Consider the following 27,987-nt stretch of genomic DNA (forward strand, 5'->3'; position numbering starts at 1 on the left):
CATATCCTATCCCAAATTTTGCTGCTTTGCTGCAGTCTCAGAGCCTTCCTGATACCTTACCTCCGGTGCTAGTGGACATAGCCAAAGTGGCTGACCTGGTTTTATGGTTCACCCATGTAGGGCCCATTTCTACATGTCTCTGTCAGGCAGGGTACTTTGGCCTCATTGACTGCCTGAGGGGTTGGAGGGACACCTCTTTCTGCTGTGGCCCAGGGATCCTGCGGCGGCCCTTGCTCGAGTCTGGCCTGGCCCCTACCCATCAAAGCACCATTTAATTCTCCTTGTTATTTTGTTTGCCGTTTTTAATGTTTATCTTTCTTAAAATTTTATCATATCATCTTGTCTATGCTGCTCGTTTTCTTGTGGTAACGGATGGTGAGATGATGCTGGTGGGATGCTCCGGGGACTTCCAACGGCATTCTGGCAGAACAGCTCACCCACCTTACCCCGTCACTCCCCTCCTACTTCTCCTTGATTTTAGCTGTCTTACTGTATCTTTCTTACAATCAGGCTTCCTACCATCTGCCTTTCTTATCCTTCTTCTGAGTATTATTCCTGGCTCGATACATATACAGTAAAGGGACTGATGACCTCACAGTTTTATTCTTGTAAGTCCAGCCAGTCAACCAATCCTGATGTGACCAGGCTAATTGTTAAAGTCATACGTGTGGTAACCAAAACATTAACATGGACTGAGAGCTTAATTGTTGATGACAATTGGCTCTGTGGTAGTAATTGAAGTAGGCATACTACATCTGTTCACAAGGCAATGGATCTGACAACTCATTAAGGGTAGTTTTTTGATGAGTGCAGAAGATAAGAGATGGCGGAAATGTCACAAAGAGTAACCACTGTGAGGACTAGTGAATAACATTTCTACCATCCTGAGCCATGAACCATGGATCTTTGGAGGAAACTGACTAATTTTTAAGAAAATTTTCTACTGTGTTCTTTACTGAAGCTTGTCTCAAGGCCCTTTATAAGTGATGGTTGTGCTGTTGTAGGACTGGGGTGAACAATTGTTTGTATTTCCTTGAATTTAATTTAGTTTTTGGACAGGATACATCTATTTTTTAAATTATGGTAATAAACAAATTTTTGACAACTGAGGCCCATGAAGGAACTAAGATGATATGGAAGGTAAAAGACACTGCAGAGAATATCATGGTAGAACAGACTTAATGATGTTAAGGGCTGGTATGTGGAGGGATCAGCAGGACAGGAATGATGGAATAAAAATACAGAGGGAAGGAACTTAACTGATAAAACTAACAGGGAATTAGAGTGCATCAAGTATTTAAGGAAACATTTAAAAATTTGAGGGAAAGAAGAAAGTAAATTAAAGTACTTGAGAAAGGAATTTACTAGGGACTAGGCTACAAGGGTAAATAACTTGAATATTGAAGTCAAAAAGAATGTTAGACTTCTGGAAAAATAAATGGTAAGAAGAAATAGTGAATCAGAGGACAGGGTTGGGGAAGCGTGGCTGATGGATCGGAGGCTGGATTCCATCATACCCTGGTGATCATCAAGAGATTACACAAATAAAATACAAAGGTAATGAAATACACAGAACTAATAGACTTTCAGGCAATGAGAAACAGATCAAGTAAGGAGACGACCTTGATGGGATCTATCCTATTTCACTTGGCCAAAACGATGACTGACAGAACAACAATACTGTTGCAGATGGTTCAGAACCAATAGGCTCATCATAAATTCTGAAAAAACTGTACCAATTACCTCTACACCACACAAAACCTGCGTCTTGCAAACCCCATTTTGTTCATTGAGGGAAAAAAGTCTCCAATATGAATGGTCGAAAATTTTCACGCATACACATTGGGAGGGATTTGGAGTGGGAGATGCATTTTAACAATCTAAATAAAAAGTTGAATAAACTTATATATGCCATTAGAAATCTCACTCAAAATACAATCCAGTCAACAATGGTGACAATGTATGACCGTAGTAAACATTTTCTGCTGATGAACAATCATTTTTTGAGGTAATTTCACTGTTTTTTAAAAGAAAAAAATTAAAATGCTGAAAAAAATTGTCAGAGTGACAAAGCAAGTTAAATTCAGGGATTCTCATAGACCGCTTTTCTAAAGTCTGCAAACACTGCCTATGCCTTGTTTCTACATATATGTTATCTTGACAAAAGAGAGCATCTTAAAAGGAGAAAACATCTTCTAAAACAACTATGATTTCAACTAATATGAAACTAAGCAGAAGTTTAATCTGCATGTAAATACAGAAAGTATAAATGTAAAAATAGGTATGTATCATATTGGTGTTATATTACGCAACAATATGAAAAATTTTGGATGGAATGTGACAATATTATGAACTCATCAGCCAGAAACCATAGTCACGTGCTTGTGATCTGTGTTTGCGTGAGTGTGTGTATGTATGTGTATGTCGCCTATTTCTGATGACGGCCTTGTTGGCTAAAAGCTTACTTTCTGACACTTTTTGTTGTGCCTATCTGCAGATCAGTATCTCTGCCATATGGTGAGTAGCAGCTATATAACCAAATGGATTGACATTAAGATTTTTTGAGTATCATATCATGTCATAATGTAAAAAGCTATACTGGAGAAGCCAGCATTTCGGCCACAGTTACAGTAGCCAAAATGTTGGTTCCTCCAGTATAGCTTTTTTTACATAATGACATGATACGATACCCAGAAGACATTAATGTCTTCTGCCAACTGCTTCTGGCTGCAGAAGCCTATGAAATTAAACTGTATGGCTTCTTATTTAAGATTAAAACTGAAATTAGATACATTTAAAGTAAAGCTGAAACAGTTCTTGCTTAACCACTATTCTGCCTCTGAATTTCTGCAGAATTATTATAAGTCTTACAAAATATTATTAGTTAAATCATAATGTATTATGGTGCTTTTTATTAATATTTAGTTTGCTTGTGATGAACACATAGTCTCACTTATTAACTACTCTAATTATGAATCAATAGCATTATCCCCCACTTGCCCTAAATCATATGTACAAACAACATATTAAAAATGATTTACCACACCAAACAAATAAATAAAAGCAATTATACAAATGTGGGAAAAGTTTATGCGTACCAGGTGGCAGCTTAGATTTTCACTAGTTTTTATATCTTGTAGCAGGACAAGTAAAACTAATTACAAAATTCTAAAAACTTTAAATAGGTGACCTTTGGATGTGCAGTTAGCCAGAATTACAAGGGCCAGTGCTACAAATCCATATTCAAAGAAGTTACTTCATCCTGAATCACGTGTACTACTTAAAGGAAACAGCAGTCCAGCAGAATTAACTCTTAAGCCATGCTATAAACCTGAAATATTTTTGTATGAAAAGGATAGATTGCTGTTCACCATAAAGATGAAATGCTGAGTTCCAGACAGGCGTAACGAAGAGACTATTACACACTAAGCTTTTGACCAAAACCTTCTTCAAAAAAGAAAGGACAACACAGCACATTCACACAAGAGGCACGTCTCACACACACATGATCACTATCTCCAGCTGCTTTAGCCAGAATGTTGTGTTGCTCAAAAGCAGCAATTTAGAGTGGGGTAGAGAAAAGTGATGGACAGCAGAGCACAGGGGGGTGGGAGGGGGGAGGGAGAGAAGGGCCGAACATAATATGCTCAATTTGAATGGCTGCTTCATAACCCAGGCTATCTGAAACCACCCCTGCACCACCGGATTTTCTGAACTGCTTGATGGAAATTATCCTTGCAACACATTCTCCACTTCCGAAATTATCCCAGCCTTAACCTATGATAACTTACCGTCCCCAAACCCCCCACCCAACTGTGTGTGTGTGGTGTGTGTGTGAGGTGTGCCTGCTTGACTGAATGTGAATGTGAAGTCCTTTCTTTTCAGAAGGAGGCTTTGGCCAAAAGCTTGGCGTGCAACAGTCTTTTTATTGTGCCTGTCTGCAACTTGATATGTCATCTTAATTGTTGACTTTCCATTGTTTGATTTTTTTATATGGTGGAGTCATAATTTTTGTAGAATCACAAGTACTTCATTCCACTGAAGTAGATGCTCATTATCATGCCAATAAGTGAGGATAGCAACACAATGGTATGTGTTCTATGTGAATATGTGAAGTAGGGCCTACACTACTTTCTGTTAAGTCCACTTAAAGCATCAGCCACTATGACTCTTCATCTTTGATTCAAATGGATTTGTGAAGATTATGGTAATTTTAGTTTCCTTCAAACATCATGAAAGTGAACTCACAGTGCAAGACCATACTTTTAAATTTTTTCTCCGCTGTCATTAGTACCCTAATATTGTTAACATGAAAGCCCCCATTGAACATAACTATAGATCGACAACTACAGCAATGGCTGGTATATATGTTTGAGATGATGAAGACTTCCTTGACCACCTGAAACCTCTACTTGTCCACTTCGCAAATTACCATGAGGAGTACCACAAGGCAGTGCTGGAAGTCCAATTTTATTTTTTATTTAGATAAATGATATATACACCTCATATGGTGCAGCCAATGTCACACTATTCTTAGATTATACTAGAGTGAGTTACCAAAACATATGTTGCACACAACCATGGATTAAGTCCTTAAGTATGCCCACGTTTGATTCAACACAAAAAGGGTAACATTAAATGTTAATAAAATAAACTTCAGGCAATTTGCTAAAATCAGTCAAAATGTAAATGTTAATTTGGTACTACGTGACAAAGTGTTACATAGAGTAACATCTACAAAATTATTAGAGATTAATTTGATGGAAATTTAAATTTTGATGATCACATAAACTCCATTCAGTCTGTTTCCCTTTAAGAATTACCTCAACCTCAGAAGATGCTAGATTGGCATACTTCAGCTATTTTGAATATTTTGCAAAATATGTAATAGTGTTTTGGTATACAACCATTTGCAAAATAAAACAATTTTTGTCATAACAAAAAGAAGGCTATCTAGTAACATACGGTCCTACCCCCCACCCCCACCCCCTCTCCAAACACACACACATACGCAAATACTGCACTGCAAATCTCCAAAATACTAACAATGCCCCTATACGGTAGTACATAAACTCACTTGTAGTGTCTAATTGCTGAAAAGATGATGGTAAGAAATCCCACAAAGTGCCAGTCATGTGCTGTGATCCATTTCCTACTCATGGAAGGAATTACACCTACTGAAATTTTTTACAAACCAAAACGGTTTACAGTGAAGATATTGTGAACAGAACAAGTGTGTTTAAGGGGTGTAGGGAGTTTAGCAGAGGCAGAACGAATGTTCATGATGAACAGAGGAGTAGAAGACCTTCCATTTTGACTGATCAGTTGACGCTGAACTTCGAAGAAACTGTTTGTGAGTACCGCCAACTGACAGTGGATGTCGTTTCCACAACTCTCCAGAACTCTCTTATACGAGACACTTACAAAAACGTCGGATACCAGAAACTGTACGCAAGATGGGATACTGAGAGAGTGGCACGAGAAAAGTTGTTTCAGTAGCGACCGTGTGTCTAATTGGTAGGTGAGGATTTCTGAGGTATGTTGTGACTGGAGATGAGATGTGGGTGATTCATTACACATCTGAGAAAAACAGACAGTTGTCACAGTGCCGTCGCACCATTTCCCCATCTGCCAAAAAATTCAAAATGATAATTTTGGGCAAAAAATTCTTAGTCTGAACGTGTTGGGACTGGAAAGGCATCAGTTTGGTCGAACTTCTGCTTCACGGAGAGACCACGAATGTGCAACAATATTTTCGGACCCTAAAAAACTCAAAAGAAGCATTAAAAACAAAAGGAGGGGAATGCTGATGAGAAGAGTGTCTTCATCACATGACAACACCCATACACAACAGCCTCTTCCACCCAGGTGCTCACCGACTCATTCCACCATGATGTTTTGAGACACTCGCTGTGTTCTCCTCACTCGGCACTCCCAGATTATCATATTTTCACCTCTCTGAAGGCACATTTTGTTGTGTGTTGTGGTCTTCAGTCCAGAGACGGGTTTGATGCAGCCCTCCATGATACTCTATCCCGCACAAGCTTCTTCATCTCCAAGTACCTACTGCAACCTACATCCTTCTGAATCTGCTTAGTGTATTTATCTCTTGGTCTCCCTATATGATTTTAACCCTCCACACTGCCCTACAATACTAAATTGGTGATCCCTTGATGCTTCAGAATATGCCCTACCAACTGATCCCTTCTTCTTGTCAAGTTGTGCCACAAATTCCTCTTCTCTCCAATTCTGTTCAGTACCTCCTCATCATTTACATGATCTACCATCTAATCTTCAGCATTCTTCTGTAGCACCACATTTCGAAAGCTTCTACTCTCTTCTTGTCTAAAGTAGTTATTGTCCATGTTTCACATCCATACATGACTACACTCCATATAATTACTTTCGGAAAAGACTTCCTGACACTTCAAGCTATACTCAATGTTAACAAATTTCTCTTCTTCAGAAATGTTTTCCTTGCCATTGCCGGTCTACATTTTATATCCTCTCTACTTTGACAATCATCAGTTATTTTGCTTCCCAGATAGCAAAACTCATCGCATTTCCTAATTTAATTGCCTCAGCATCATCTGATTTAATTCAACTACATTCCATTATCATAGTTTTGCTTTATTGATGTTCATCTTATATCCCATTTCAACATTTTGTCCATTCCGTTCAACTGCTCTTCCATGTGCTTTGTTGTCTCTGACAGAATTACAATGTCACTGGCAAACCTCAAAGTTTTTATTTCTTTACCATGGATTTTAATTCCTACTCAAAATTTTTCTTTTGTTTCCTTTACTGCTTCCTGAATATACAGATTGAATAACATTGGGAACAGGTTATAACCCTGTCTCACTCCCTTCCCAACCACTGCTTCCCTTTCATCCCACTTGAGTCTTATAACTGCCATATGGTTTCTGTACAAATTGCAAATAGCCTTTTGCTCCCTGTATTTGACCCCTGCCACCTTTAGAATTTGAAAGACAGTATTCCAGGCAACATTGTCAAAAGCTTTCTCTAAGTCTACAAATGCTAGAAACATAGGTTTGCCTTTCCTTAATCTTTCTTCTAAGATAAGTCGTAAGGTCAGTATTGCCTCACGTGTTCCAGTATTTCTACAGAATCCAAACTGATCTTCCCCGAGGTCTGCTTCTACTAGTTTTTCCATTCGTCTGTAAAGAATTCGTGTTAGTATTTTGCAGCTGTGGCTTATTAAACTGATTGTTCGGTAATTTTCACAGCTGTCAACACCTGCTTTCTTCGGGATTGGAATTATTATATTCTTCTTGAAGTCTGAGGGTATTTCGCCTGTTTCATACATCTTGCTCACCAGATGGTAGAGTTTTGTCAGGACTGGCTCTCCCAAGGCCGTCAGTAGTTCCAATGGAATGTTGTCTACTCCGGGAGCCTTGTTTCAACTCAGGCCTTTCAGTGCTCTGTCAAACTCTTCACGCAGTATTGTATCTCCCATTTCATCTTCATCTACATCCTCTTCTATTCCCATAATATTGTCCTCAAGTACATCGCCCTTGTATACACCCTCTATATACTCCTTCCACCTTTCTGCTTTCCCTTCTTTGCTCATAACTGGGTCTCTTTAATTTTTCTGTAGGCAGTATCTATCTTACCCCTAGTGAGATAAGCCTCTACATCCTTACATTTGTCCTCTAGCCATCCCTGCTTAGCCATTTTGCACTTCCTGTCGATCTCATTTTAGAGAGGTTTGTATTCCTTTTTGCTGCATTTTTATATTTTCTCCTTTCATCAATTAAATTCAATATTTCTTATGTTACCCAAGGATTTCTACTAGCCCTCATCTTTTTACCTACTTGATCCTCTGCTGCCTTCACTACTTCATTCCTCAAAGCTACCCATTCTTCTTCTACTGTATTTCTTTCCCCCATTCCTGTCAATTGTTCCCTTATGCTCTCCCTGAAACTCTGTACAACCTCCGGTTTAGTCAGCTTATCCAGGTCTCATCTCCTTAAATTCCCACCTTTTTGCAGTTTCTTCAATTTTAATTTGCAGTTCATAACCAATAGATTGTGGTCAGAGTCCACATCTGCCCCTGGAAATGTCTTACAATTTAAAACCTGGTTCCTAAATCCCTGTCTTACCATTATATAATCTGTCTGATACCTTTTAGTATCTCCAGGGTTCTTCCATGTATACAGCCTTCTTTCATGATTCGTAAACCAAGTGTTAGCTATGATTAAGTTGTGCTCTGTGCAAAATTCTACCAGGCGGCTTCCTCTTTCATTTCTTAGCCCCAATCCATATTCACCTACTAGTCTCCCTTCACTATCTGAATAATTTCTTTTATTTCATCATACATTTCTTCAATTTCTTCGTCATCTGCAGAGCTAGTTGGCATATAAACTTGTACTACTATAGTAGGTGTGGGCTTCGTATCTATCTTGGCCACAATAATGCGTTCACTATGCTGTTTGTAGTAGCTTACCCGCATTCCTATTTTCCTATTCATTATTAAACCTACTCCTGCATTACCCCTATTTGATTTTGTGTTTATAGCCCTGTAGTCACCTGACCAGAAGTCTTGTTCCTCCTGCCATCAAACTTCACTAATTCCCACTATATCTAACTTTAACCTATCCATTTCCCTTTTTAAATTTTCTAACCTACCTGCCCGATTAAGGGATCTGACATTCCACGCTCCGATCCGTAGAATGACAGTTTTCTTTCTCCTGATTACGACATCCTCTTGAGTAGTCCCCGCCCGGAAATCCAAATGGGGGACTATTTTACCTCCGGAATATTTTACCCAAGAGGACGCCATCATCATTTAATCATACAGTAAAGCTGCATGCCCTCGGGAAAAATTACGGCCGTAGTTTCCCCTTGCTTTCAGCCGTTCGCAGTACCAGCACAGCAAGGACGTTTTGGTTATTGTTACAAGGCCAGATGAGTCAATCATCCAGACTGTTGCCCTTGCTACTACTGAAAAGGCTGCTACCCCTCTTCAGGAACCACACGTTTGTCTGGCCTCTCAACACATACCCCTCCGTTGTGGTTGTACCTAGGGTACGGCTATCTGTATCGCTGAGGCACGCAAGCCTCCCCACCAACGGCAAGGTCCATAGTTCATGGGGGGAATGTAGTTGAATTAAATCAGGTGATGTTGAGGGAATTAGATTAGGAAATGAGAAACTTAAAGTAGTAAATGAGTTTTGCTATCTGGGAAGCAAAATAACTGATGATGGTCAAAGTAGAGAGGATATAAAATGTAGCCTGGCAATGTCAAGGAAAGATTTTCTGAAGAATAGATATTTGTTGACATTGAGTATAGATTTAAGCATCAGGAAATCCTTTCTGAAAGTATTTGTATGGAATGTAGCCAGGTATGGAAGTGTAACATGGACAATAAATAGTTTAGACAAGAAGAGAATAGAAGCTTTCGAAATGTGGTGCTACAGAAGAATGTTGAAGATTCGATGGGTAGATCAAATAACTAATGAGGAGATACCAAATAGAATTAGGGAGAAGAGGAATTTGTGACACAACTTGACTAGAAGAAGGGATTGGTTGGTAGGACATGTTCTGAGGTATCAAGGGATCACCAATTTAGTGTTGGAGGGCAGTGTGGACAGTAAAAATCATAAAGGGAGACCAAGAGATGAATAAACTAAGCAGATTCAGAAGGATGTAGGGTGCAGTAGTTACTTGGAGATGAAGAATCTTGCACAGGATAGAGTAGCATGGAGAGCTGCATCAAACCAGTCTCTGGACTGAAGACCACAACAACAACAACTACTTAAAACACAAAACAATACATCACAAACAATGCATCAAGATTCTCCACTCCTTCATTGAAAAAAGAAATCTCTTAAGAATTAACACAAATATGATTTGGAGCATATCGCCAAAATGAAACAACCACCAAAGATTTGTAGAATAAAAGTCCACTTCAGTTGGCAGTAATTTCTTAATTTGTTCCCCAGGTTCAAAGCATAAAGCTTCACCTTCGGGTGCCACCAACTGTCAGCAAAGAGTGGGAGCTACTAGTGTACAAGTACTATGTGGTTCACATACCAAATTGACAGCTACAGTTGTGAAAAGTATTTCTAGACCTACTAATGCATTAGCATTTAGAATGTTGTTCAGTAGAATATTCATGACATTATGTTACATCAGTCATATTTAATGGATCCTGAGGAGAGGGGCCTATGGGATGCAGATAGAAGTCAAGGTCATACATATTATTTAAGTGTAGTGCAAGGAAATGAATTGCCTAAGCAATATTTTTAGATTATATTAATTTCTATAGCCAAGGATTTGGCTTTGTATGTGAACAGCCACTGTCTTTTTTTCCTACCAGTTGCACAATAACATTAACATATATTATTCCCAGGCCATCAGTTCTTGCCATAGCTAAGTAACGACTCCCAAACGGCTACAAACAGTCACTAAAAAATGTGGACCATCTGCTGGTGACTTGAAACCAATCGAAGTAAAATAAATATTGATCCAAGTAAAACAAATATTGATCCATCACGTAAGGTAACTAGTTGCTGTTATTTCTGAAAATATTCAATTTATGTGATTTGTACATAATCATTTAATGAGCAGATATTTTTGTGCAGAAAAATTTTACGAATAAAACAAATACTGATCCATCACGTAACGTAACTAGGTGCTGCTATTTCTGAAAATATTCAATTTATGTGATTTGTACATGATCATTTAATGAGCAGATCTTTTTGTACAGAAAAATTTTATGAACAACACTGCTTTGGACAGGGAAAAAAAACAACAACTGGTTTCTGTACATTATATTTCCTCATGGAGAAAATAAACTCTCGGAACTTCTAAGTCTTCTGAACAATATTAATCATAACATACAGTTCACAGTGGAAAGAGATAGAAGGGCATGTTTAGTTTTTGTATGCATATACATGAAGAAAAATCTTTATGGTACAAAGTCTACAGAAGTCCAATAATACAGATAGATAGCTTCACAAAAATTTCCATCCCCATTCACCATCCCAAACATTAGTGGACCAGCCCAAAAAATCTGAGCCACAATACTTGGAGCAAAAACTGGAAATTTAAGAATCACTTTCAGAAGAAATGGCTACTTCGACAGAAGAAAAAGCTACTTGGACATCCTAAAAGATATTGGAAAAGGAAAAAAAGGGAAAATTTTTCCAGAATACACAGCATTGACACAGTGACGCAACTGACAAGACAGGTGCATCAATATTTGAACACTGCAAAGGAAGTACATCCACTGCTCGCCACAGTAGGAATTTACAAAATCCCTTCACATGTGGTTGAATGAACATAAGAACAATTAAAATAAGCATTGAAACACATCATGAAGAACATAAAAGCAATTGTCAGCTGAACATCATAGATAAATCTGCAGTAGCAGCTCATGCACCAGACTAGACAACCACCACTCTAATAATCTACTTTTATCAAGGTCCAATCATTACTGTTATGGAAAGTACGGAGGGGCCATTAACTTAAAAACCACAAAAACAATTTCAAAATAAGAAGAGGACACAAATTACACAAGTTGTGGAGCTTGTTAGTGCTAAACAAAGCAAAACAGTGCAACATCTTTTCTGCAGCTCAAACTCCTTAATATACAAGAGCAAGGCTCCATTAACAGACTGTGGTCAGATGATGTCACTAACCCAACGATTGTGTGATTATGTATAAACAGTTCTTCTTGCAAAGCTCGTTTGATTTCAGAGAGCAACTAATGAAGTTATTATAGCCTTTCAGGATGTCTCCAGCATTACAACCTGAAGCTTTATGTTCAGAAATATGCCTTGACTATGGCCTAATATCTGTATAAAAAAATTACTAAAAACAACTTCAAAACAATGGAAAGTCCTGGAAAGAATAACAACAATATGCAAAGGATGTACTGCTACTCACCACATTGCAGGAACAATGAAAAAGAATCCTAGAATTGTTCACCTTTCAAACTATGCAGGCTGTTAGCAGAACATTTCAAGGATGCTTTTCATTGTGACTGTAATTCAAAAACAACTACAATTTTTTGACTAATTTTGATAACATAATTATGAGCACAGAACTTAGTAACAACCTGCATTCCTTTTGATTAATATTTGATAGAATCATGACATATGAAACAGCAGATATAAAAAACAGCAGGTGTGTCTTACAAACAAAAATAGCAATTCCATTTCATAAAGCAGTTTCATTTTATATGCTGCATGTCAGGAACCTATTTTCAAGCTATGTTGTTGTTGTGGTCTTCAGTCGCTCCCTGTATTTTACCCCTGCCACCTTCAGAATTTGAAACAGAGTATTCCAGTCAACATTATCAAAAACTTTCTCTAAGTCTACAAATGCTAGAAACATAGGTTTGCCTTTCCTTAATCTATCTTCTACGGTAGTCCAACATTTCTATGGAATCCAAAATGATCTTCCCCCAAGATCGGCTTTACCAGTTTTTTCATTTGTCTGTAAAGAATTTGTGTCGGTTTTTTTGCAGTCGTGGTTTATTAAAATGATAGTTTGGTAATTTTCACACCTGTCAACACCTGTTTCCTTTGGCATTGGAACTATTATATTCTTCTTTAAGTCTATGGGTATTTCGGCTGTCTCATATAACTTGCTCACCAGATGGTACAGTTTTGTCATGGTTGGCTTTCCCAAGACTATCAATAGTTCTAATGGAATGTTGTCTGTTCCCAGGGCCTTGTTTCGAATTAGGTCTTTCAGTGCTCTGTCAAATTCTTCATGCAATATTATATCTCCCATTTCATCTTCATCTATGTCCTCTTCCATTTCCATAATATTGCCCTCAAGAACATTGCCCTTATATAGACCCTCTACATATTCCTTCCATCTTTCAGCTTTCCCTTCTTTGCTCAGAACTGGTTTTCCATCTGAGCTCTTGATATTTTCTCCAAAGGTCTCTTTAATTTTCCTGTAGGCAGTATCTATCTTACCCCTTGTGATTCATGCCTCTACATCCTTACATTTGTGCTCTAGCCATCCCTGCTTAACCATTTTGCACTTCCTTTCGATCTCATTTTCGAGACGTTTGTATTCCTTTTTGCCTGCTTCATTTACTGCATTTTTATATTCTCCTTTCATCAATTAAATTCAATATCTCTTCTGTTACCCAAGGATTCCTACTAGCCCTCATCTTTTTAGCTAACTGATCCTCTGCTGCCTTCACTATTTCATCTCTCAAACCTACCCATTCTTCTTCTACTGTATTTCTTTCCCCCATTCTTATTAATCGTTCCGTAATGATCTCTCTGAAACTTTCTACAACCTCTGGTTCTTTCAGTTTATCTAGGTCCCATCGCATTAAATACCCACCTTTTTGCAGTTTCTTCAATTTTAATCTACAGTTCATAACCAACAGATTGTGGTCCAAGTCCACATCTGCCCCTTGAAATGTCTTACAGTTTAAAACCTAGTTCAAAATCTCTGTCTTACCATTATATAATCTATCTGAAACCTTCCAGTGTCTCCAGGTATTCTTCTTTCAAGCTATATGTATCTTTAACTGCAGTATAAGAATCCTCTCTCATAACTTTAGTATGAGACAGATACAAAATAGAAATTATCACAATAACAATAATTATAATAATAATAAAGTTTCTTCGGCAGTTACCTATAATTATGTCCACCAAAGCTTAGCTAAAACAGCATACCTCATGAACACTTCTTCCATTGTAGTAAGAGACACCCCGAAACTGAGGATGTCCAAAGATTTGCCATTATCCTCAAGTTCCTTTAGCATTGATTCAAAAACTGATGACTTTTCCTCTGTCAGAATATATGACAGCTCTGAACCAATGTTTTGTGCCACTTCTATGTCATCTATATATTTTCTGAGGAGATTTGTAATTTCAGAAACATTACATTTCTCTCCCTTTACAATGATCAAATGATATCCAGCACCTGCAAAACGAAACAAGGATTATGCATAAAAAATTTATTATCATGACTTCATCAAAAATATAAATAATAGCCTTCTTCTATGCTCCATGAATGAGGCATTAAGCCTGTTCCATCCTCACAAATTGCTTGTCCATCTCTTCTAAGGTCTTCCAACACCTCTTCTTTCTCCCAGTTTATAGGCTACAACTACTTTGGGAGTCACTTACTGCCCAACTCTTTGTACATGTTCATATCAGGTGTTGTGTTGTTTGGTTACTCTACTTTTTAGTTCTTGTTGCACTGTTTCATTTTTTTATGTGGTCTGTTCTTGACTAACTTTTTGTTCTCAGAAATTTCGTTTCTGCACTTTGTATTGTACCTCAAGTTCTTTTTGTAGGTACCCAGCATTAACACCCATGAACATATGCTGGGGGACCCACACTTGTATAACATTTTGCTCTTATTTCTTGGCTGGTCTTATTTTTAAATACATTATGAACTGTGCCACACACATTTTCAGATCTAGTCAATTTTAAATTGAGATATTTGTTATTGTCTAGGTAAATTTGTCATCCAAAATAAGTGAAGGATGTCATTCATCGTAACATCAAGTTATCCACAATAATTTCGGATTGGATATGATCCCTGCCCCAGAAAGCCATCACTTTAGTTTTGGTTTTGGAAATCTCAACATTCTATTGTTTACAAATTTCTTTCACATGTTTAAGTGCACATTGTAAGTTGTCTTCTTTTTCTTGCAATATCAAGACATCATGTGCACAAATTAAACCACACGGTGTCTTTTGATATTTTAATACCTTTCTGTATGTGATGCATCCAATTATGATAATTTCATTGATACAAATATCTAAAAGAATAGACAATATTTCAAATAATGGAAAATCCAGGATGGAATGTAACAATATTATGAAAAGGAAAACTGCTACTCACCATATAGTGGAGATGCTAAGTCGCAGATAGGCACAACAAAAAGATTGTCACAAATAAATAAAGCTTTCCACCATTAAGGCCTCCATCAACTATATTGTGTGTGTGTGTGTGTGTGTGTGTGTGTGTGTGTGTGTGTGTGTGTGTGTGTGTCCGTCTATTGTTGAAGAAGGTGTTAATGGCCAAAAGCTTTATTTTTTTATGACAGTCTTTTTGTTGCGCCTATCTGTGACTGAGAATCTCCGCTATATGGTGAGTAGCAACTTCTTTTTCATATTAGAAAGTATTTGTCACTGTTGTCATACTCCTTTATTTATTAAAATTTCTTCTGTTCTTATTTCACTCATGTTTACTACAATTTTCGATTATTTACATAGGCTTTTTGTAGCCTTGACTAATTTGTTAGGATATCAACCGCTTTCCATAATAGTCCAAATTTTGTTTCTGTTCACAATGCCAAATGTTTTTACCAAATCTATGAATGCTACATGTGTTTGTACATTGTTTTCTCATCTTTTCTCTATTACTTTTTGCGGAGTAAATATGAAGGGCTTATTTCAATAGTGGTGCAAGTGTATTTTTGTTCATTCTGAGATACAGAGTCCTAAAGTTAAATGAGCGTTGAAAAATCTGCAGTTGAGATACCAGAAGTATTCCAGTATATGTACTTGAATATTTCTGGTACCTCAACTGCAGTTATACACTGATGTCACCTAATTCGCCAGGATAGTGACGTCCACATATAGAAATGGCAGTGGTATCGTATACACAAAGGATAAAGGGGCAGTGCATTGTCGGAACTGTCATTTGTACTCGGGTGATTCGTACGAAAAGGTTTCCGACGTGATTGTGGCCACACGAGAGGAATTAACAGATCTGGAACACGGAATGGAAGCTGGAGCTAGATGCGTGGGACATCTCATTACGGAAATCGTTTGCAAATTCAGTATTCCGAGATCCACAGTGTCAACAGTGTGCCGAGAATACCAAATTTGGAGCATTACTTTGAGAAGTAATGTTTGACAATGCAGTGGCCAACAACCTTTACTTAACGACTGAGAGCATCGGAGTTCGTGTAGACCTGTCGGAGCTAACAGAGCGGAAATCAATGTGGGACCTATGATGGACGTTTCTGTTAGGACAGTGCAGCAAAATATGTTGTTAGTGGGCTGTGACAGCAGACTACCGATGCGAGTGCCTCTGCTAACAGCACAACCTCACCTGCAGCACCTCTCCTGGACTTGTAAGCATATCGGTTGGACGCTAGATGACTGGAAAATCGTGGCCCGGTCAGACGAGTCAGTATTTCAGTCGGTAAGAACTTACGGTAGATTTCGAGTACGACGCAGACCCCACAGAGCCACAGACCCGAGTTGTGAACGAGGCACTGTGCGAGCTGACGGTGGCTCCGTAGTGGTGTGGGCCGAGTTCACACGGAATGGACCGGGTCCACCGGTCCGACAAAATCGATCGCTGACTGGAAAGGTTATGTTCGGATACTTGAAGAGCATTTGCAGCCATTTGTGGACATCGTGTTCTCACTCAGTGCACCACGTCACCAGTTTGAAGACCGTAGTGGACAATTCGAGTAAACGCCCTGGCCAATCGTATCGCCCGACACGGATCCCGTCGAGCTTTTACGGGATATAAACGAGAGGTCAATTCGTGCACAATCTCCTGCACTGGCAGCACCACCACAGAGGCAGCACAGCTCAATATTTTTCCGGGGTCCTTTCGATGACTCGTCAAGTCCGTGTCACGTCAAGTTTCTGCACTGTGCTGTGCTAAAGGAGATCCGACACGATATTAAGAGCTATCCTGTGACTTCTGTCACCTCTGTGTACTCGTGATCGAGGTTCCGGTTGGCCACATTTGAAAACCACAGGGGAGGATCAGTGTGTGGTGCATGAAGCACATCGTAAAACCTTCACATCTGTCCCTGCAATTTGAGAATGAGAATGAGCACCTTTCAACATTCTGTGGCATTCTGCACTAAGGTCAGGGACTAGCACCATTCAGACCAGGAAATTACCCGTTCTAACAGCCACTGTGGGAACAGGGTGCAACCAACTACAGCTTGTATCGCACAGTGACAGTCGATTCCTGGCTTCTGGACTCTGAGGTCATATTAGGATCATTACAGCAACTGGTGGAGAAGGTTGAGAAGATCAGCCTCACTTTCATAATTTCAGTGAAGCTAAAAATCTGCTGCATTGTCACAAGAACTGCTTGTAGCCACCCTGGTTTTGAGTCAAGTGGAAAGATTGTACCAGAGACTTCAGAGATTCTGTGTGCGGTTTGCTAGACTTGCGCCGTAGGTTTGAGAACTGCACTCTCCTCCTAAATGGCTCCAATGTGCTCTATACATCAGAGTGTACTACTCAGACAGCTGACTGTGTGTAGAGTACACACTAGAGACGAGCAATCTGCCCACGAATGGATCTACAGAGTAACCAATCGGTGGCTCAATAAAAATGAGTGGTACTCTTTGGATCCAAAATATCTATACAGTGATGTTAGTGAGCATAACAAAGTTTCTAGGTCAATATGGTGAGACAGCATTCCACGGAATGCGGTGAATTATTCACTGGGACATAGACTATGACAGTAAGAAATGTCACCCACACTGCAGAAAATATGATGTAGACAGTATGTATGGATGTACTTTACTGTTGTGAGCTTCCACACACACACACACACACACACACACACACACACACACACACACACACACACACACACAAAAAAAAAAAAAAAAAATAGAGATTGAAGGAATGTCAGTTTTTTAAGTCATGGCATTAATGCAGACAACACTTTCTCGCCTTTTATTTTTCCTTTCAACTTGAACAGCTTACAAGGAGCTCCCACGGTGGTCCATTTGATACTTCAACATGAGAGACTGCGAAAGGGAGCGCTCACCAATTATCTTCAAGCAAGTAAGCTGCAAGGAACTGACTCACGATAGCTCTCCAGCCACTGCTTCGTGCCACGCAGTTTGTGAGGTAGTCGTCCCATTCATTCCACTCTCAGATCACGATGCAGCTTACAACGCTCTTGGCTCATTCACTGATTTAGTTCACAGTTCAACCTGATTCCTAATTGACCTAGTGTTCTGAGTTCAAGTGCAGCTGAGTGTCAATTTTGTTAATTATAATAACAAGGTGTGTGTATTTCATTTTAAATGTTTTGTATCTTTTTGTGCACGTGTCAATTATAAAATATACTAAATGTACATTTTTTCTTGTTTCAAGCTTATTTCTACTTAAAAAGTGCAAGTGGAAAACTGGATGAAAAAAAAAAAGGAAAATATCATTTGACTTTATCCATACCGGATGAGAGGTCATGGTTGTGAATGTCAATGTTAAAAAATATATCAGCTCAACCACTTGTTTATAGCGTAAAACACTAAGATTGATGTGTTTTGGAAGTCAAGCTTCCATCATCAGAATAATAAAAAGTAAAAGAACCTGTTAAAACTCATTAAAATGGAACATGCACCAGGCACAATAAAATTGATGGTAAAATTAAAACATCGTGGCTACTTCCGTTGTTGCAGCTGTGTCTTCCAAGGTGCATCACCACATACTCATCAAAATATAAAAAACTCTAAAATGGTGTCGCCTATGGTGTTTAACATCTAACCACATGGCTCTCTCCTCTATCATCATAAACCACCCGTGTGTCTTCGTTGATACCACACACCACATAGCCAAACACGACACTGAAACGTGAGTGAGCTCTCGCGCAAGTACACAAGGAAGTCACAGAGATGTCTTATACAAACAGATAACATATACATGTTCCAAGAACCTCATGAAATGATGGTATCCTGCAAATTGCTAAAATTGTAGTTACTAAAAGAAACCTGTGAAATGTTTGAAAAAGTTATTTGTATCACCAGTTAGCTGTTCATTCAGTGTGTTCTGATTATTCACGCTATGTATCGTAATTTCCAGCTGTTCTAGTAGATCCAGCTTTTTGCCATTGTCCTGTCTATGTAAAATAACAAGATCCTTATCTATTCCCAACATGGGGTGTCCTGTTTCCCAAATATGCGTGGCTACAGCTGACTTCTCGAAATTATTAAGCCGGAAAGCATCGCTATGTTCTTTGTAATGTACTTTAAAGGACCCACCAGCTTGGTCTACATAGCTTGCCTTGCATGTGTTACACTGAAATTTATAGACCCCAGCTCTCTCATATTTATAGCTTTCCTGCTGCAAATTATTTCTTAGTGTAAACCGCAGCGTATTATTGGTCTGAAAAGTGGTATCAACTTTGAAAGATTTGAAAATGTTACCCACTTTTTGCGAAATATCACCAAAGTATGGTATTGTGACTCTCATAATATTATTTGCGGTATTCTTCCTTGCATTCACGTGCTGTTTCTGTCGTATTAATTTATTGACAACGTTTTGGTGATATCCATTAGCTCTGGCTAGTTGTTTCACGATGTACAGCTCAGTAATTCTGACTTCTTCATTCATAGGGACTCTAAAGGCTCTGTCTATCAAAGATCTAAAAGTTGAAAGATTCTGGCTGTTAGGATGGCAGGAATTATTTTGTATCAACACATCAGTTGTGGTTGGTTTCCTAAATATTTTAAAAAGATGCCTACCATTTTGTTTCCTAATACTTAGGTCGAGAAATTGCAGTTCACCATTCTTCTCTTCTTCCACAGTGAATTCAATTTTACTGTGTAACTCATTAAATTTGTTTACTATTTCTGCAAATCCTCTTTTTTGTCCATCAATAAGACACAGTGTATCATCTACACAGCATTTGTAATATACAACTTTATACATGGGATATTGCAGGTTAACGAGGAGTCTTTTATCCAAATGATTTATAAAGATGTCTGTTATGGTTCCAGATATACTGGAACCCATAGCCAGTCCATCTTTTTGCATATAAAATTTATTGTTAAAAGAAAAATAATTATATTTCAGAATGAATTCTAACAGTTCAATGAATTCGACTATTTCTTGCTGAGACAGTGTTTTGTACTTACGCAAATTTTCTTTGATGACCTTAATGGCCTCATTTACCGGCACATTCACATAAAGGTTTTTAATGTCTAGAGATACTAGGCAGGCCGTGTCAATGATAGGCTTACCCTTAATTTCATTTATCAAAGCTAATAATTCAGCTATTGGATGTATCTACTGTGTTCTTTACTGAAGCTTGTCTCAAGGCCGTTTATAAGTGATGGTTGTGCTGTTGTAGGACTGGGGTGAACAATTGTTTGTATTTCCTTGAATTTAATTTAGTTTTTGGACAGGATACATCAAAAGTATTGAGAACAACCATGAGACAATTCAACAAAAACCAAATCAATGAAATAGAAGCAAATTTTAGAAGACATCACACTCAGGAATTTTATAAAGCCTTTAAATCACAACTATTGAAGTTTAAACCTCCTACGTTAGATATAAGAGGACTCGATGGAAAACTAAATTTGATTGACAAATCATGTGCTACAGCTTTTCGAAATTACTTTTCATCCCTGCTGAATGCTGAAAATGCAAATGAAAAGCTTGATTTTTATCCTACTGTTCCTCCTGCAGATAGTCCCCCTCCCACATTAGATGAAATCATGAAAATAATACAAGGCTTGAAAAATAACAAATCTGGAGGTGAGGATCGCATCTTGGCTGAAATGTGGAAATACACAGATCATGATACAACAAAACATCTCCATGATATCATAGTGAAGATTTGGGAAACTGAAACTCTACCTCCAGATTGGACCATAGCAATTATTCACCCACTTCATGAAAAAGGCGATAAGAGTAATCTGAATAATTACCAAGGATGTACAAGATCTTTTCCAGACTGTTGTTAAACAGAGCTAAATCAGTCATAGATCAACAACTGGGCGAATATCAAGCTGGTTTCAGGACATCAAGGTCTTGTGCACAGCAGATCCATAACTTGAAATCTGTTATATCATACGCCAAATCTAGATCAAAAATGTTTGTTGTGGCCTTTGTCAACTTTCAAAAAGCATATGACTGAATTGATCAAGAAACAATAAAGAACACCCTTGCCAAATTTGGTCTAGATAGGGAAACAACCAATCTGATAAGCGCCACTTTAAATAACACAGTGTCAAAGGTCAAGTTCAGAGACGAACTATCAGAACCATTTGAAATCTGTACAGGGGTGAGAGAAGGTGACCTGCTCTCTCCATTGCTTTTCAATTGTGTCCTGGAAAAGATAGCCAGAGAGTGGAAAAAAACCATATCACCAGGTTATCGGATTCAAATTGGACACAAAAGAAATGGCCTCAGTGGAAACTGTTTGGCTTTTGCTGATCATCTGGCACTCATTGCAATAAGGTTCAAGTGTCCAGCCTACAATCAATTCCTCTAAGATTTGCCTAAAAATGGCATTTAACAAAACTGAATTCATCACAAACATCAAACACGATCCTCCTTATATTGAAATACAACAGGAGAAAATCAAGCAGTCGAAGAAATTTAAATATCTTAGAGAAATAATTACACCTGATGGTTCAGAAAATACTGCTGTAGAAAGTAGGTGTTCTAAACTAGAAGGTGCTTTTCATCTGTGTAAAGACTTATACAAAAGCAAAAGCCTATCTTCAAACCTAAAACTTTGTCATTATAACACTGTAATTAGCCCATCAGCTTTGTATGCATCAGAATGTTTAAACATGATAAAGAAAGGACCACTACAAAAACTTGAAATAAAAGACAGGATAATTTTGAGGAAAATCCTTGGCCGTATCAAAGAAAATGGAGAATTCCACTGAAGACACAACTGTGAATTAGACAGAAGACATTGTTATCAGCATGAGGAAGCAGAGAATGATGTTTTTTGGTCATCTGGAAAGAATGAACCCGCAAAGTCTTACTCATCACATACATTCATCAATTTCAAAAACAAAATCATATTCAAAATGAGAAAGCCAAGTTAAAAAGGATTTACAGGAAGCTGAAATTTCATTTGATGACATTCAATATCGAGAAGTTTTCAGAGAAAAAGTCAAAATTACTAAAAACCTTATTTCGCTTACTACGCCATTTCCTTGTCCTGCCTGCAAATGGTCAAAACAGAGAAAAGAAGCACAGCCAGTGAAAATGAAAATCTACTGGCAAAAGAGGAAAACACAATCAGGGAAGAGATAAGAATCTTCGAGATCCATAGCAGGCCAAAATGATAGCAAAAATATGTTTCTCAAGTGTCACAAACACCTGTAATTTACAACTGAAAAAAAAAGAAATAAATAAAGTCCCACATTTCCCAAATACTAGTCAGAGTTATTGGATCAGTAATGAGTACTCAAGTCTAGTTATTAAAGAATTGCTCAGCTGAAGGGTGTGCTTTTTCTTTTTTTTAAAAAAGGACTGTTGGTGTGAAAAAGGTATATGGAAACCTATGAAATAAAGGTATAATGTTAAAATGTGAATTTTTGTTATGTATGATATTAATGTACAAGATTACTATGTACAAACTATCACATGTTCGACCTGAGGGGGGAGGATATGTAGTGCTTCGAGAATTTCCACGTAAATTCTAGAATCACTCAGACTTCTACCGTCTCGAACACACGATACTTTAAATATAAGTGTGAGAGAGCCTACTTATGTGAGTCGCCTGTCTGTGTGTGCAGGTTTGAAGTGTGTAATAAGAAGCCCGTAGACATGGCAGTCGAATGTCACCAACAAGTGTTTGCCGGTCACGCCATGAGCCGTAGTGAAAGAACAAGAAGTATTTATGTATTCTGTGCTGTTTTATAACTTTGACTATTGTAGTGGAAAAAAAGAACAGTTGAAATATTGTTAATTATTGTTTTTTTGGACATAGAGAGGATAAGACGTGTGTTCAGATTCAGACTGAGAATGGACTTGGGTTGTAAGCCAACCTTTTCTTATGTGTAAATGAACTCTGTTTTTAAGCTATGGATACGCGAAGAGACTTACTTGATAGTGTTTGTTTATGTAGAGAATGAGTTTTGTAAAAGTTTGATGTTCAAATATACGTCATAAAGTGAAGTAAAACAAACTGTGTATGTCTGCTTATTGTTATAAGTAGAAAGAGTCATGAGAAATTCCTGTTCCTAGCAGATATACAGCGGAGAAGAAGATAAAAGGAGCTTGCAACAGCAAGCTAACCAGCAAGGAAAGTCAGCTGACCATCTCAAGTAAGTTGTATCGTTAAAGAAGTGGGATTTTGCACACATACTTCGTCACTTTAAGTCACCCAAAGTGTTAGAACCTTCACAGTCTTGAATGTTATTGAATTTAGCATATGTTAAAATTCAGAAGTAATAAACATGTATTTTTTTCTTTTCTCCAAAGGAATTCCTGCCTCAAGATAGCGGCCTCCAAAGATGACACTGCGAACACCATTCTGAAGATGTGAATTTCAGAAATTTTTTTAAAATGCTGTGTTTCTGTAACTGTTCGAGATATTTTGTTAGAGCTTTTCTTATTTGAAAGATAATTGATTTATGATTACAGTGGTATCCTCCGATTGGACATATCTGCTAAAGTTCTGTTACTGCTGCCTTTTGAACATTTTATAAAATTATGGAAAAATGGCAATCCAGAAAAGTTAGATTTTTTCCCCTTGATTATTACCATGTATTACTATATTCTCTGTAAAGGAGAGCTTCCATTTTCAAGTTGCACAGGTTTCATTTGAAAAAAAAAAAACATTTTTTTTTTACTTTCAAGGATAATGTATGTCTTCACTGAAGTTGTTTCTTACTAATTTCTTTGTTACAATGTTTATTTCTATTGTCTTTGTTACAGTTATTTCTTATCACTTTCTTTGTTGCAGTTATTTCTTTTCATTTTCATTGTTGCAGATATTTCTTACTCTTTCCTGTAGTTTCTTTGTGGTTGTTCATTGCAGGTTTCTGTATTGTAGTTGTTCAGTGCTAATTTGTTTACTGAAGAAGCTTCTAAGAAATCTGAGATCATCCAGTGAGTTCTGTGTTTTCATGAGGAATCTGCCAGTTGACACAGTTGCAGTGTGTTTTGTGAAAAGAACTGTTTGCAATGTCTTCTGACTGGGGCAACAGGAGAGTGAAGTGTGCTGACTATTTGCATACCCATAAAAGGGTGATAAATAAGACAAATAAACAAAAATAGACTTTGTTCAGGTTGGCAACAAGTGTTCTTATTTGAAGGTTCTGTTTCAAAGTGAAGTTGTTTCCATTGACAACTTTTTGTGCTCTAAATGTTTTGACAGAATAACAACAATGATAGTATCTGAACAAGGTGAAGTCTCCCATGGTGCAGACGATGCAGATTTTGCATCAATAGAGGAAGAATTAAATACCCTGAATCAGTCAAGTACAGAGGTAAGTGTTAGTCCTGTTAAGAAACCATTATCAGTGAAGTCGAGTCATAAGCTCTATGCATCAAGAAAGCGCAGAGAAATTACTAAGGCTATGGATGAATACACTACAGCAAAACTGACCACACTCTACGAACTAGAAATTTCATCTTCAGAAGAAAATTAACCAAAGCACTCTTGCACCTCTTGCCAGGAATTTTTCACAAATATCAATTCAGCTGTTGAATATTATGCATCCTACAGTGAAAAGGTGCAAGTTTTAAGTATTATTCCAGAGACATTTTCAGAGAAAACAATTTTGAACCATGTTCAATCAGTATCAAAGTACATGGTAGACAAATCAAGAAATGTGAGGTCTGTAAAAGGAGTCTTTGGAAGACCAGATCCCTCTTATGGTCATCCCATAGAAGCAGCTCAAGTTCAAATAGTGCAGTAATTTTATCTGGAAGATAAATGGGACTGTTCTCGCCAGAGTACCAACAAAAAAGACACTATAACTGTAACAGTTGAAGGTAAAAAATTTGTGAAAGTGAAGACCTACATGGCTCGCAGTATTAAAGAAACTTTTGCAATTTACAAGACCAACTATACAATTTCATATATTGGAAGATCAAAATTCCATGCACTATGACCTGTCTGTTTATGTGTGTCCTGCCTGTCTGTTTATGTGTGTCCTGCATGAATGTTGAACTTTGTGTGGTAACTTTGAAGAACTTACTAGACCACGTGACGTATGACATCTTGGTTGGGCGAGTGAAGTCTGTGATGTAAACTGAGAGACTTCTTTGTTTGAAGTATGTGGTGACTGCCTGGAAAGGGAGGACTGTCTCTACAGACACTTGGCCTGGAAGACGTAGCAGATAACTCTGCAGAAATTACATATGTAATATGAGAGGAAAATAAACTAATCAAGAAAACTGTTGCCTTGGACAGTTTCACTGATGAACGTGGTAAATGGTCAGTGAAAGCAGTAACACACCAGCATCTGAAGAAATTGCAACAACAACATATTGCAGAAGTGAAAGGGTGTGCACAGGCTGAAGAACTATGTTTTTAATGCTTCACTGTGATTTTGCTGAGAGCTGGTCTGTAATTCTCCCACAAGAAGTACAAGGGTATCATTGGAGTAATGACCAGTTTCAATTTTTACAGAAGTGACATTTTCAAAACAAGACCATAAGTGTTGCAGTTATAAGCGATGACACAGGACATGACTCAGCACATGCTTTGCTAGCAATGCACAAAATTCTTCCACTGCAAACAGGGGCAGAGAAGATCATCATTATTTCTGACGGTGCTCCTAGCCATTTTAAAAATTGTTACAAGTTGTTTGAATTGAGTAAGTCGCTTGTGCCAACTGACTGGGTATACAGTGCTACTGGTCACAGGAAGGGGCCATGTGATGGTGTAGGAGACCTGCTGAAGCATCATGTTGCAAAACATAATATTTCCAGACCAAATACGGCTGCAATTCAGAACGCTGAGGATTTTATGAGAGTCGTGAAATCTTACACATCCACAGCTCTCATTCTTTTGTCCAAAGAGGAAATCGAAGAATTCCGTGAGCAGAGAAAAGAAGAATGGTCCAAACAACCTACTTATGTGAAGGGAATTCAGAAGACACATTGTTGGACACAAAGTTATGGGTGAACTCATATTGCACACACTTTAAAAAGCAACAAAGAAGAAATTTCGTTTGTTTGGCCAACACCGCAGAAACAGCAAAACAACATACAGATTCTCAACGTGAGAAGGGGGATGTTTGTCGCATGTATGTATGACTGTGACTGGTGGATTGCAGAGATTATAGACACCAATTATGAGTTAAACGAAATTGAAGTGAGCCTTATGCTACCACATGGACCAGCTGCTGGATATAGGTTTCCAGCTGAAGGACAGCAACAATGCCTTCTGTGCTCACAATGTTTTGTAGAGTGTAAGTGCTCCAATCCCTATTGGTTTAACAGGAAGGCATCACTCTATATCAAAGGAAGATACTGAAGCAGTGGAACACTTTTTAGTTCATTGACTGGCTAATTTCAGTACAAAACAGAGAGCACAGAAGTTGTATAAATTGAAACCTTTAAGTTTTTCGACCTTTCACATACATTTTGGAACCATTTAAAATGCTTGAAAAATGAGTCTCTTACTCATCTTTCAAATCTAAAATTATGTTAACAAGATTGGGTTTTGATTTTTATGAGCCTGTTATGTAATAATGCGGTAATAAAACAGGTTCTATGTAGGCCTATAGCAAAAATTTCAATTGTTTACAAAATCTGTTCAAGCTAAAAATGGAAGCTCTCCTTTTCAGGGAATGTAGAACTATATGGTACTAATCAACAGAAAAAAGTCAAAATTTTAGGGATTGACATATTTTGAGGGGGGGGGGGGGGGGGGAATTATAAAAAAGGTCAGAACGCTATAGTAAAACAACTTTGACAGATAAGTCAAAATGGAGGATTTCTATGTAATCATAAGGCAGTTATCTTTCAAATAAAAAAAACAACAAAAATCTAGAACTGTTCCAGAGATACAACATTTTAAAATTTTTTCCTAAATTCACACCTTCAAAATAGTACGTGCAGTGTCATCTCCAGAGGGCTGTACCTCGGAGGAGAAATTTTCTTGGAGAAAACAAAAAAGTATGTATTGTTTTTAATTTTTACTGAAGATGAAAAGTAGAACTGTTCATAAATATTAAAATTATTATTAAAATGTTTTTATTATTATTAGAATATTAAAATTATTAATATCCTTTCCAAAATTGTTTAAAATAAGGTAAACATATTTTTTTGTTTTAGTAAGTGAATGGTCAGTCATAAAAAAAGTTAGTGTTCATATCAGCAGGAGGCCAACTGCATTACACTTGCAGCACAACGTCTTTCCCATGTGAGTTGCTTACCCTTGGCCTGAAGGCAATGCTCCTCTAGAAATGATTTTCAAATACCACAAAGGCACCAAGAGTTGTGGACGTGGTAGTGTGTACAAACAGTTTGTCGATACACAGTATGTTATGTGGCGGCATTGCTATTGAGGAAACAAGTACCATCCGCATGTCGTTTGATTGCAAACTTCCTTTTGCCTGCAAGTACTTAAGACAAAAGGGGAATTCAGTTGTTCACTCAGTTCTGGGCCAGGAACTGGCAATTGAAAACTTGCTTCGACTGGCCCATATGCTCCACTCTACACTGCAACAATGCTTCACATTACACTTCATGGTGTGTCTGCTGTTGATGTTGCTCTACAACCACTTGGGATGACTTCTAGAATTGGTATTATACCAATAAACTTGCCATATGTTATTCACAAATTATCATGAATGATCTTTCACTTTTTATTAGAAGTAGCCTAACTTGATTGTGAATGTGTGCCATGAATAAAGTGTTCTTTGCTTCAACCTGAAAATCAACATTTACTGTGGCATGCATCACCAAGAACAGAATATAACAGCTAATTCATTCCGGTGAGTGAGTGAGCAGCTCTGATCATATCTCTGAAAAGCGTGGTAATGTACAGCTCTAGTGTGCAGAATGTGATTTTTTAAAGGGTAGGTGACTCTCCGTCCAGTCTACATAAAGATAACTGGAGAAGATCCCAAAATGTTAATATGAAATCCCAAGAAATGTCCTCATGGATGAGGCTATTAAAATCATAGTGACCTACTGCTGAACCATTTACAACAAAGTGAGAATTCCTAAAAAGTAGTGTTGCTCACATAATACTGGGTACAAAAATTTAGCTACAACTGAAATCGATACTGTGTGATTTTTGGCATAGGTCTAAGTGAATATCAAAACAATA

General features: G+C 37.8%; 1 protein-coding gene across 2 annotated transcripts in view; it reads right to left on the minus strand.

The window, feature by feature from the left end:
* The window catches only part of LOC126237527 (phospholipid-transporting ATPase ABCA3), a 707,258-nt gene that overhangs the window by 374,427 nt on the left and 304,844 nt on the right, over nucleotides 1-27,987 (minus strand). For both annotated transcript variants that reach the window (XM_049947708.1, XM_049947709.1), the window contains exon 15: nucleotides 13,674-13,923. In XM_049947708.1, coding sequence (XP_049803665.1) covers nucleotides 13,674-13,923 — 250 coding nt within the window. The remainder of the gene's footprint in view (nucleotides 1-13,673; nucleotides 13,924-27,987) is intronic.

The sequence above is a fragment of the Schistocerca nitens genome, chromosome 2, assembly GCF_023898315.1.
Source record: "Schistocerca nitens isolate TAMUIC-IGC-003100 chromosome 2, iqSchNite1.1, whole genome shotgun sequence".
Lineage (NCBI taxonomy): Eukaryota > Metazoa > Arthropoda > Insecta > Orthoptera > Acrididae > Schistocerca > Schistocerca nitens.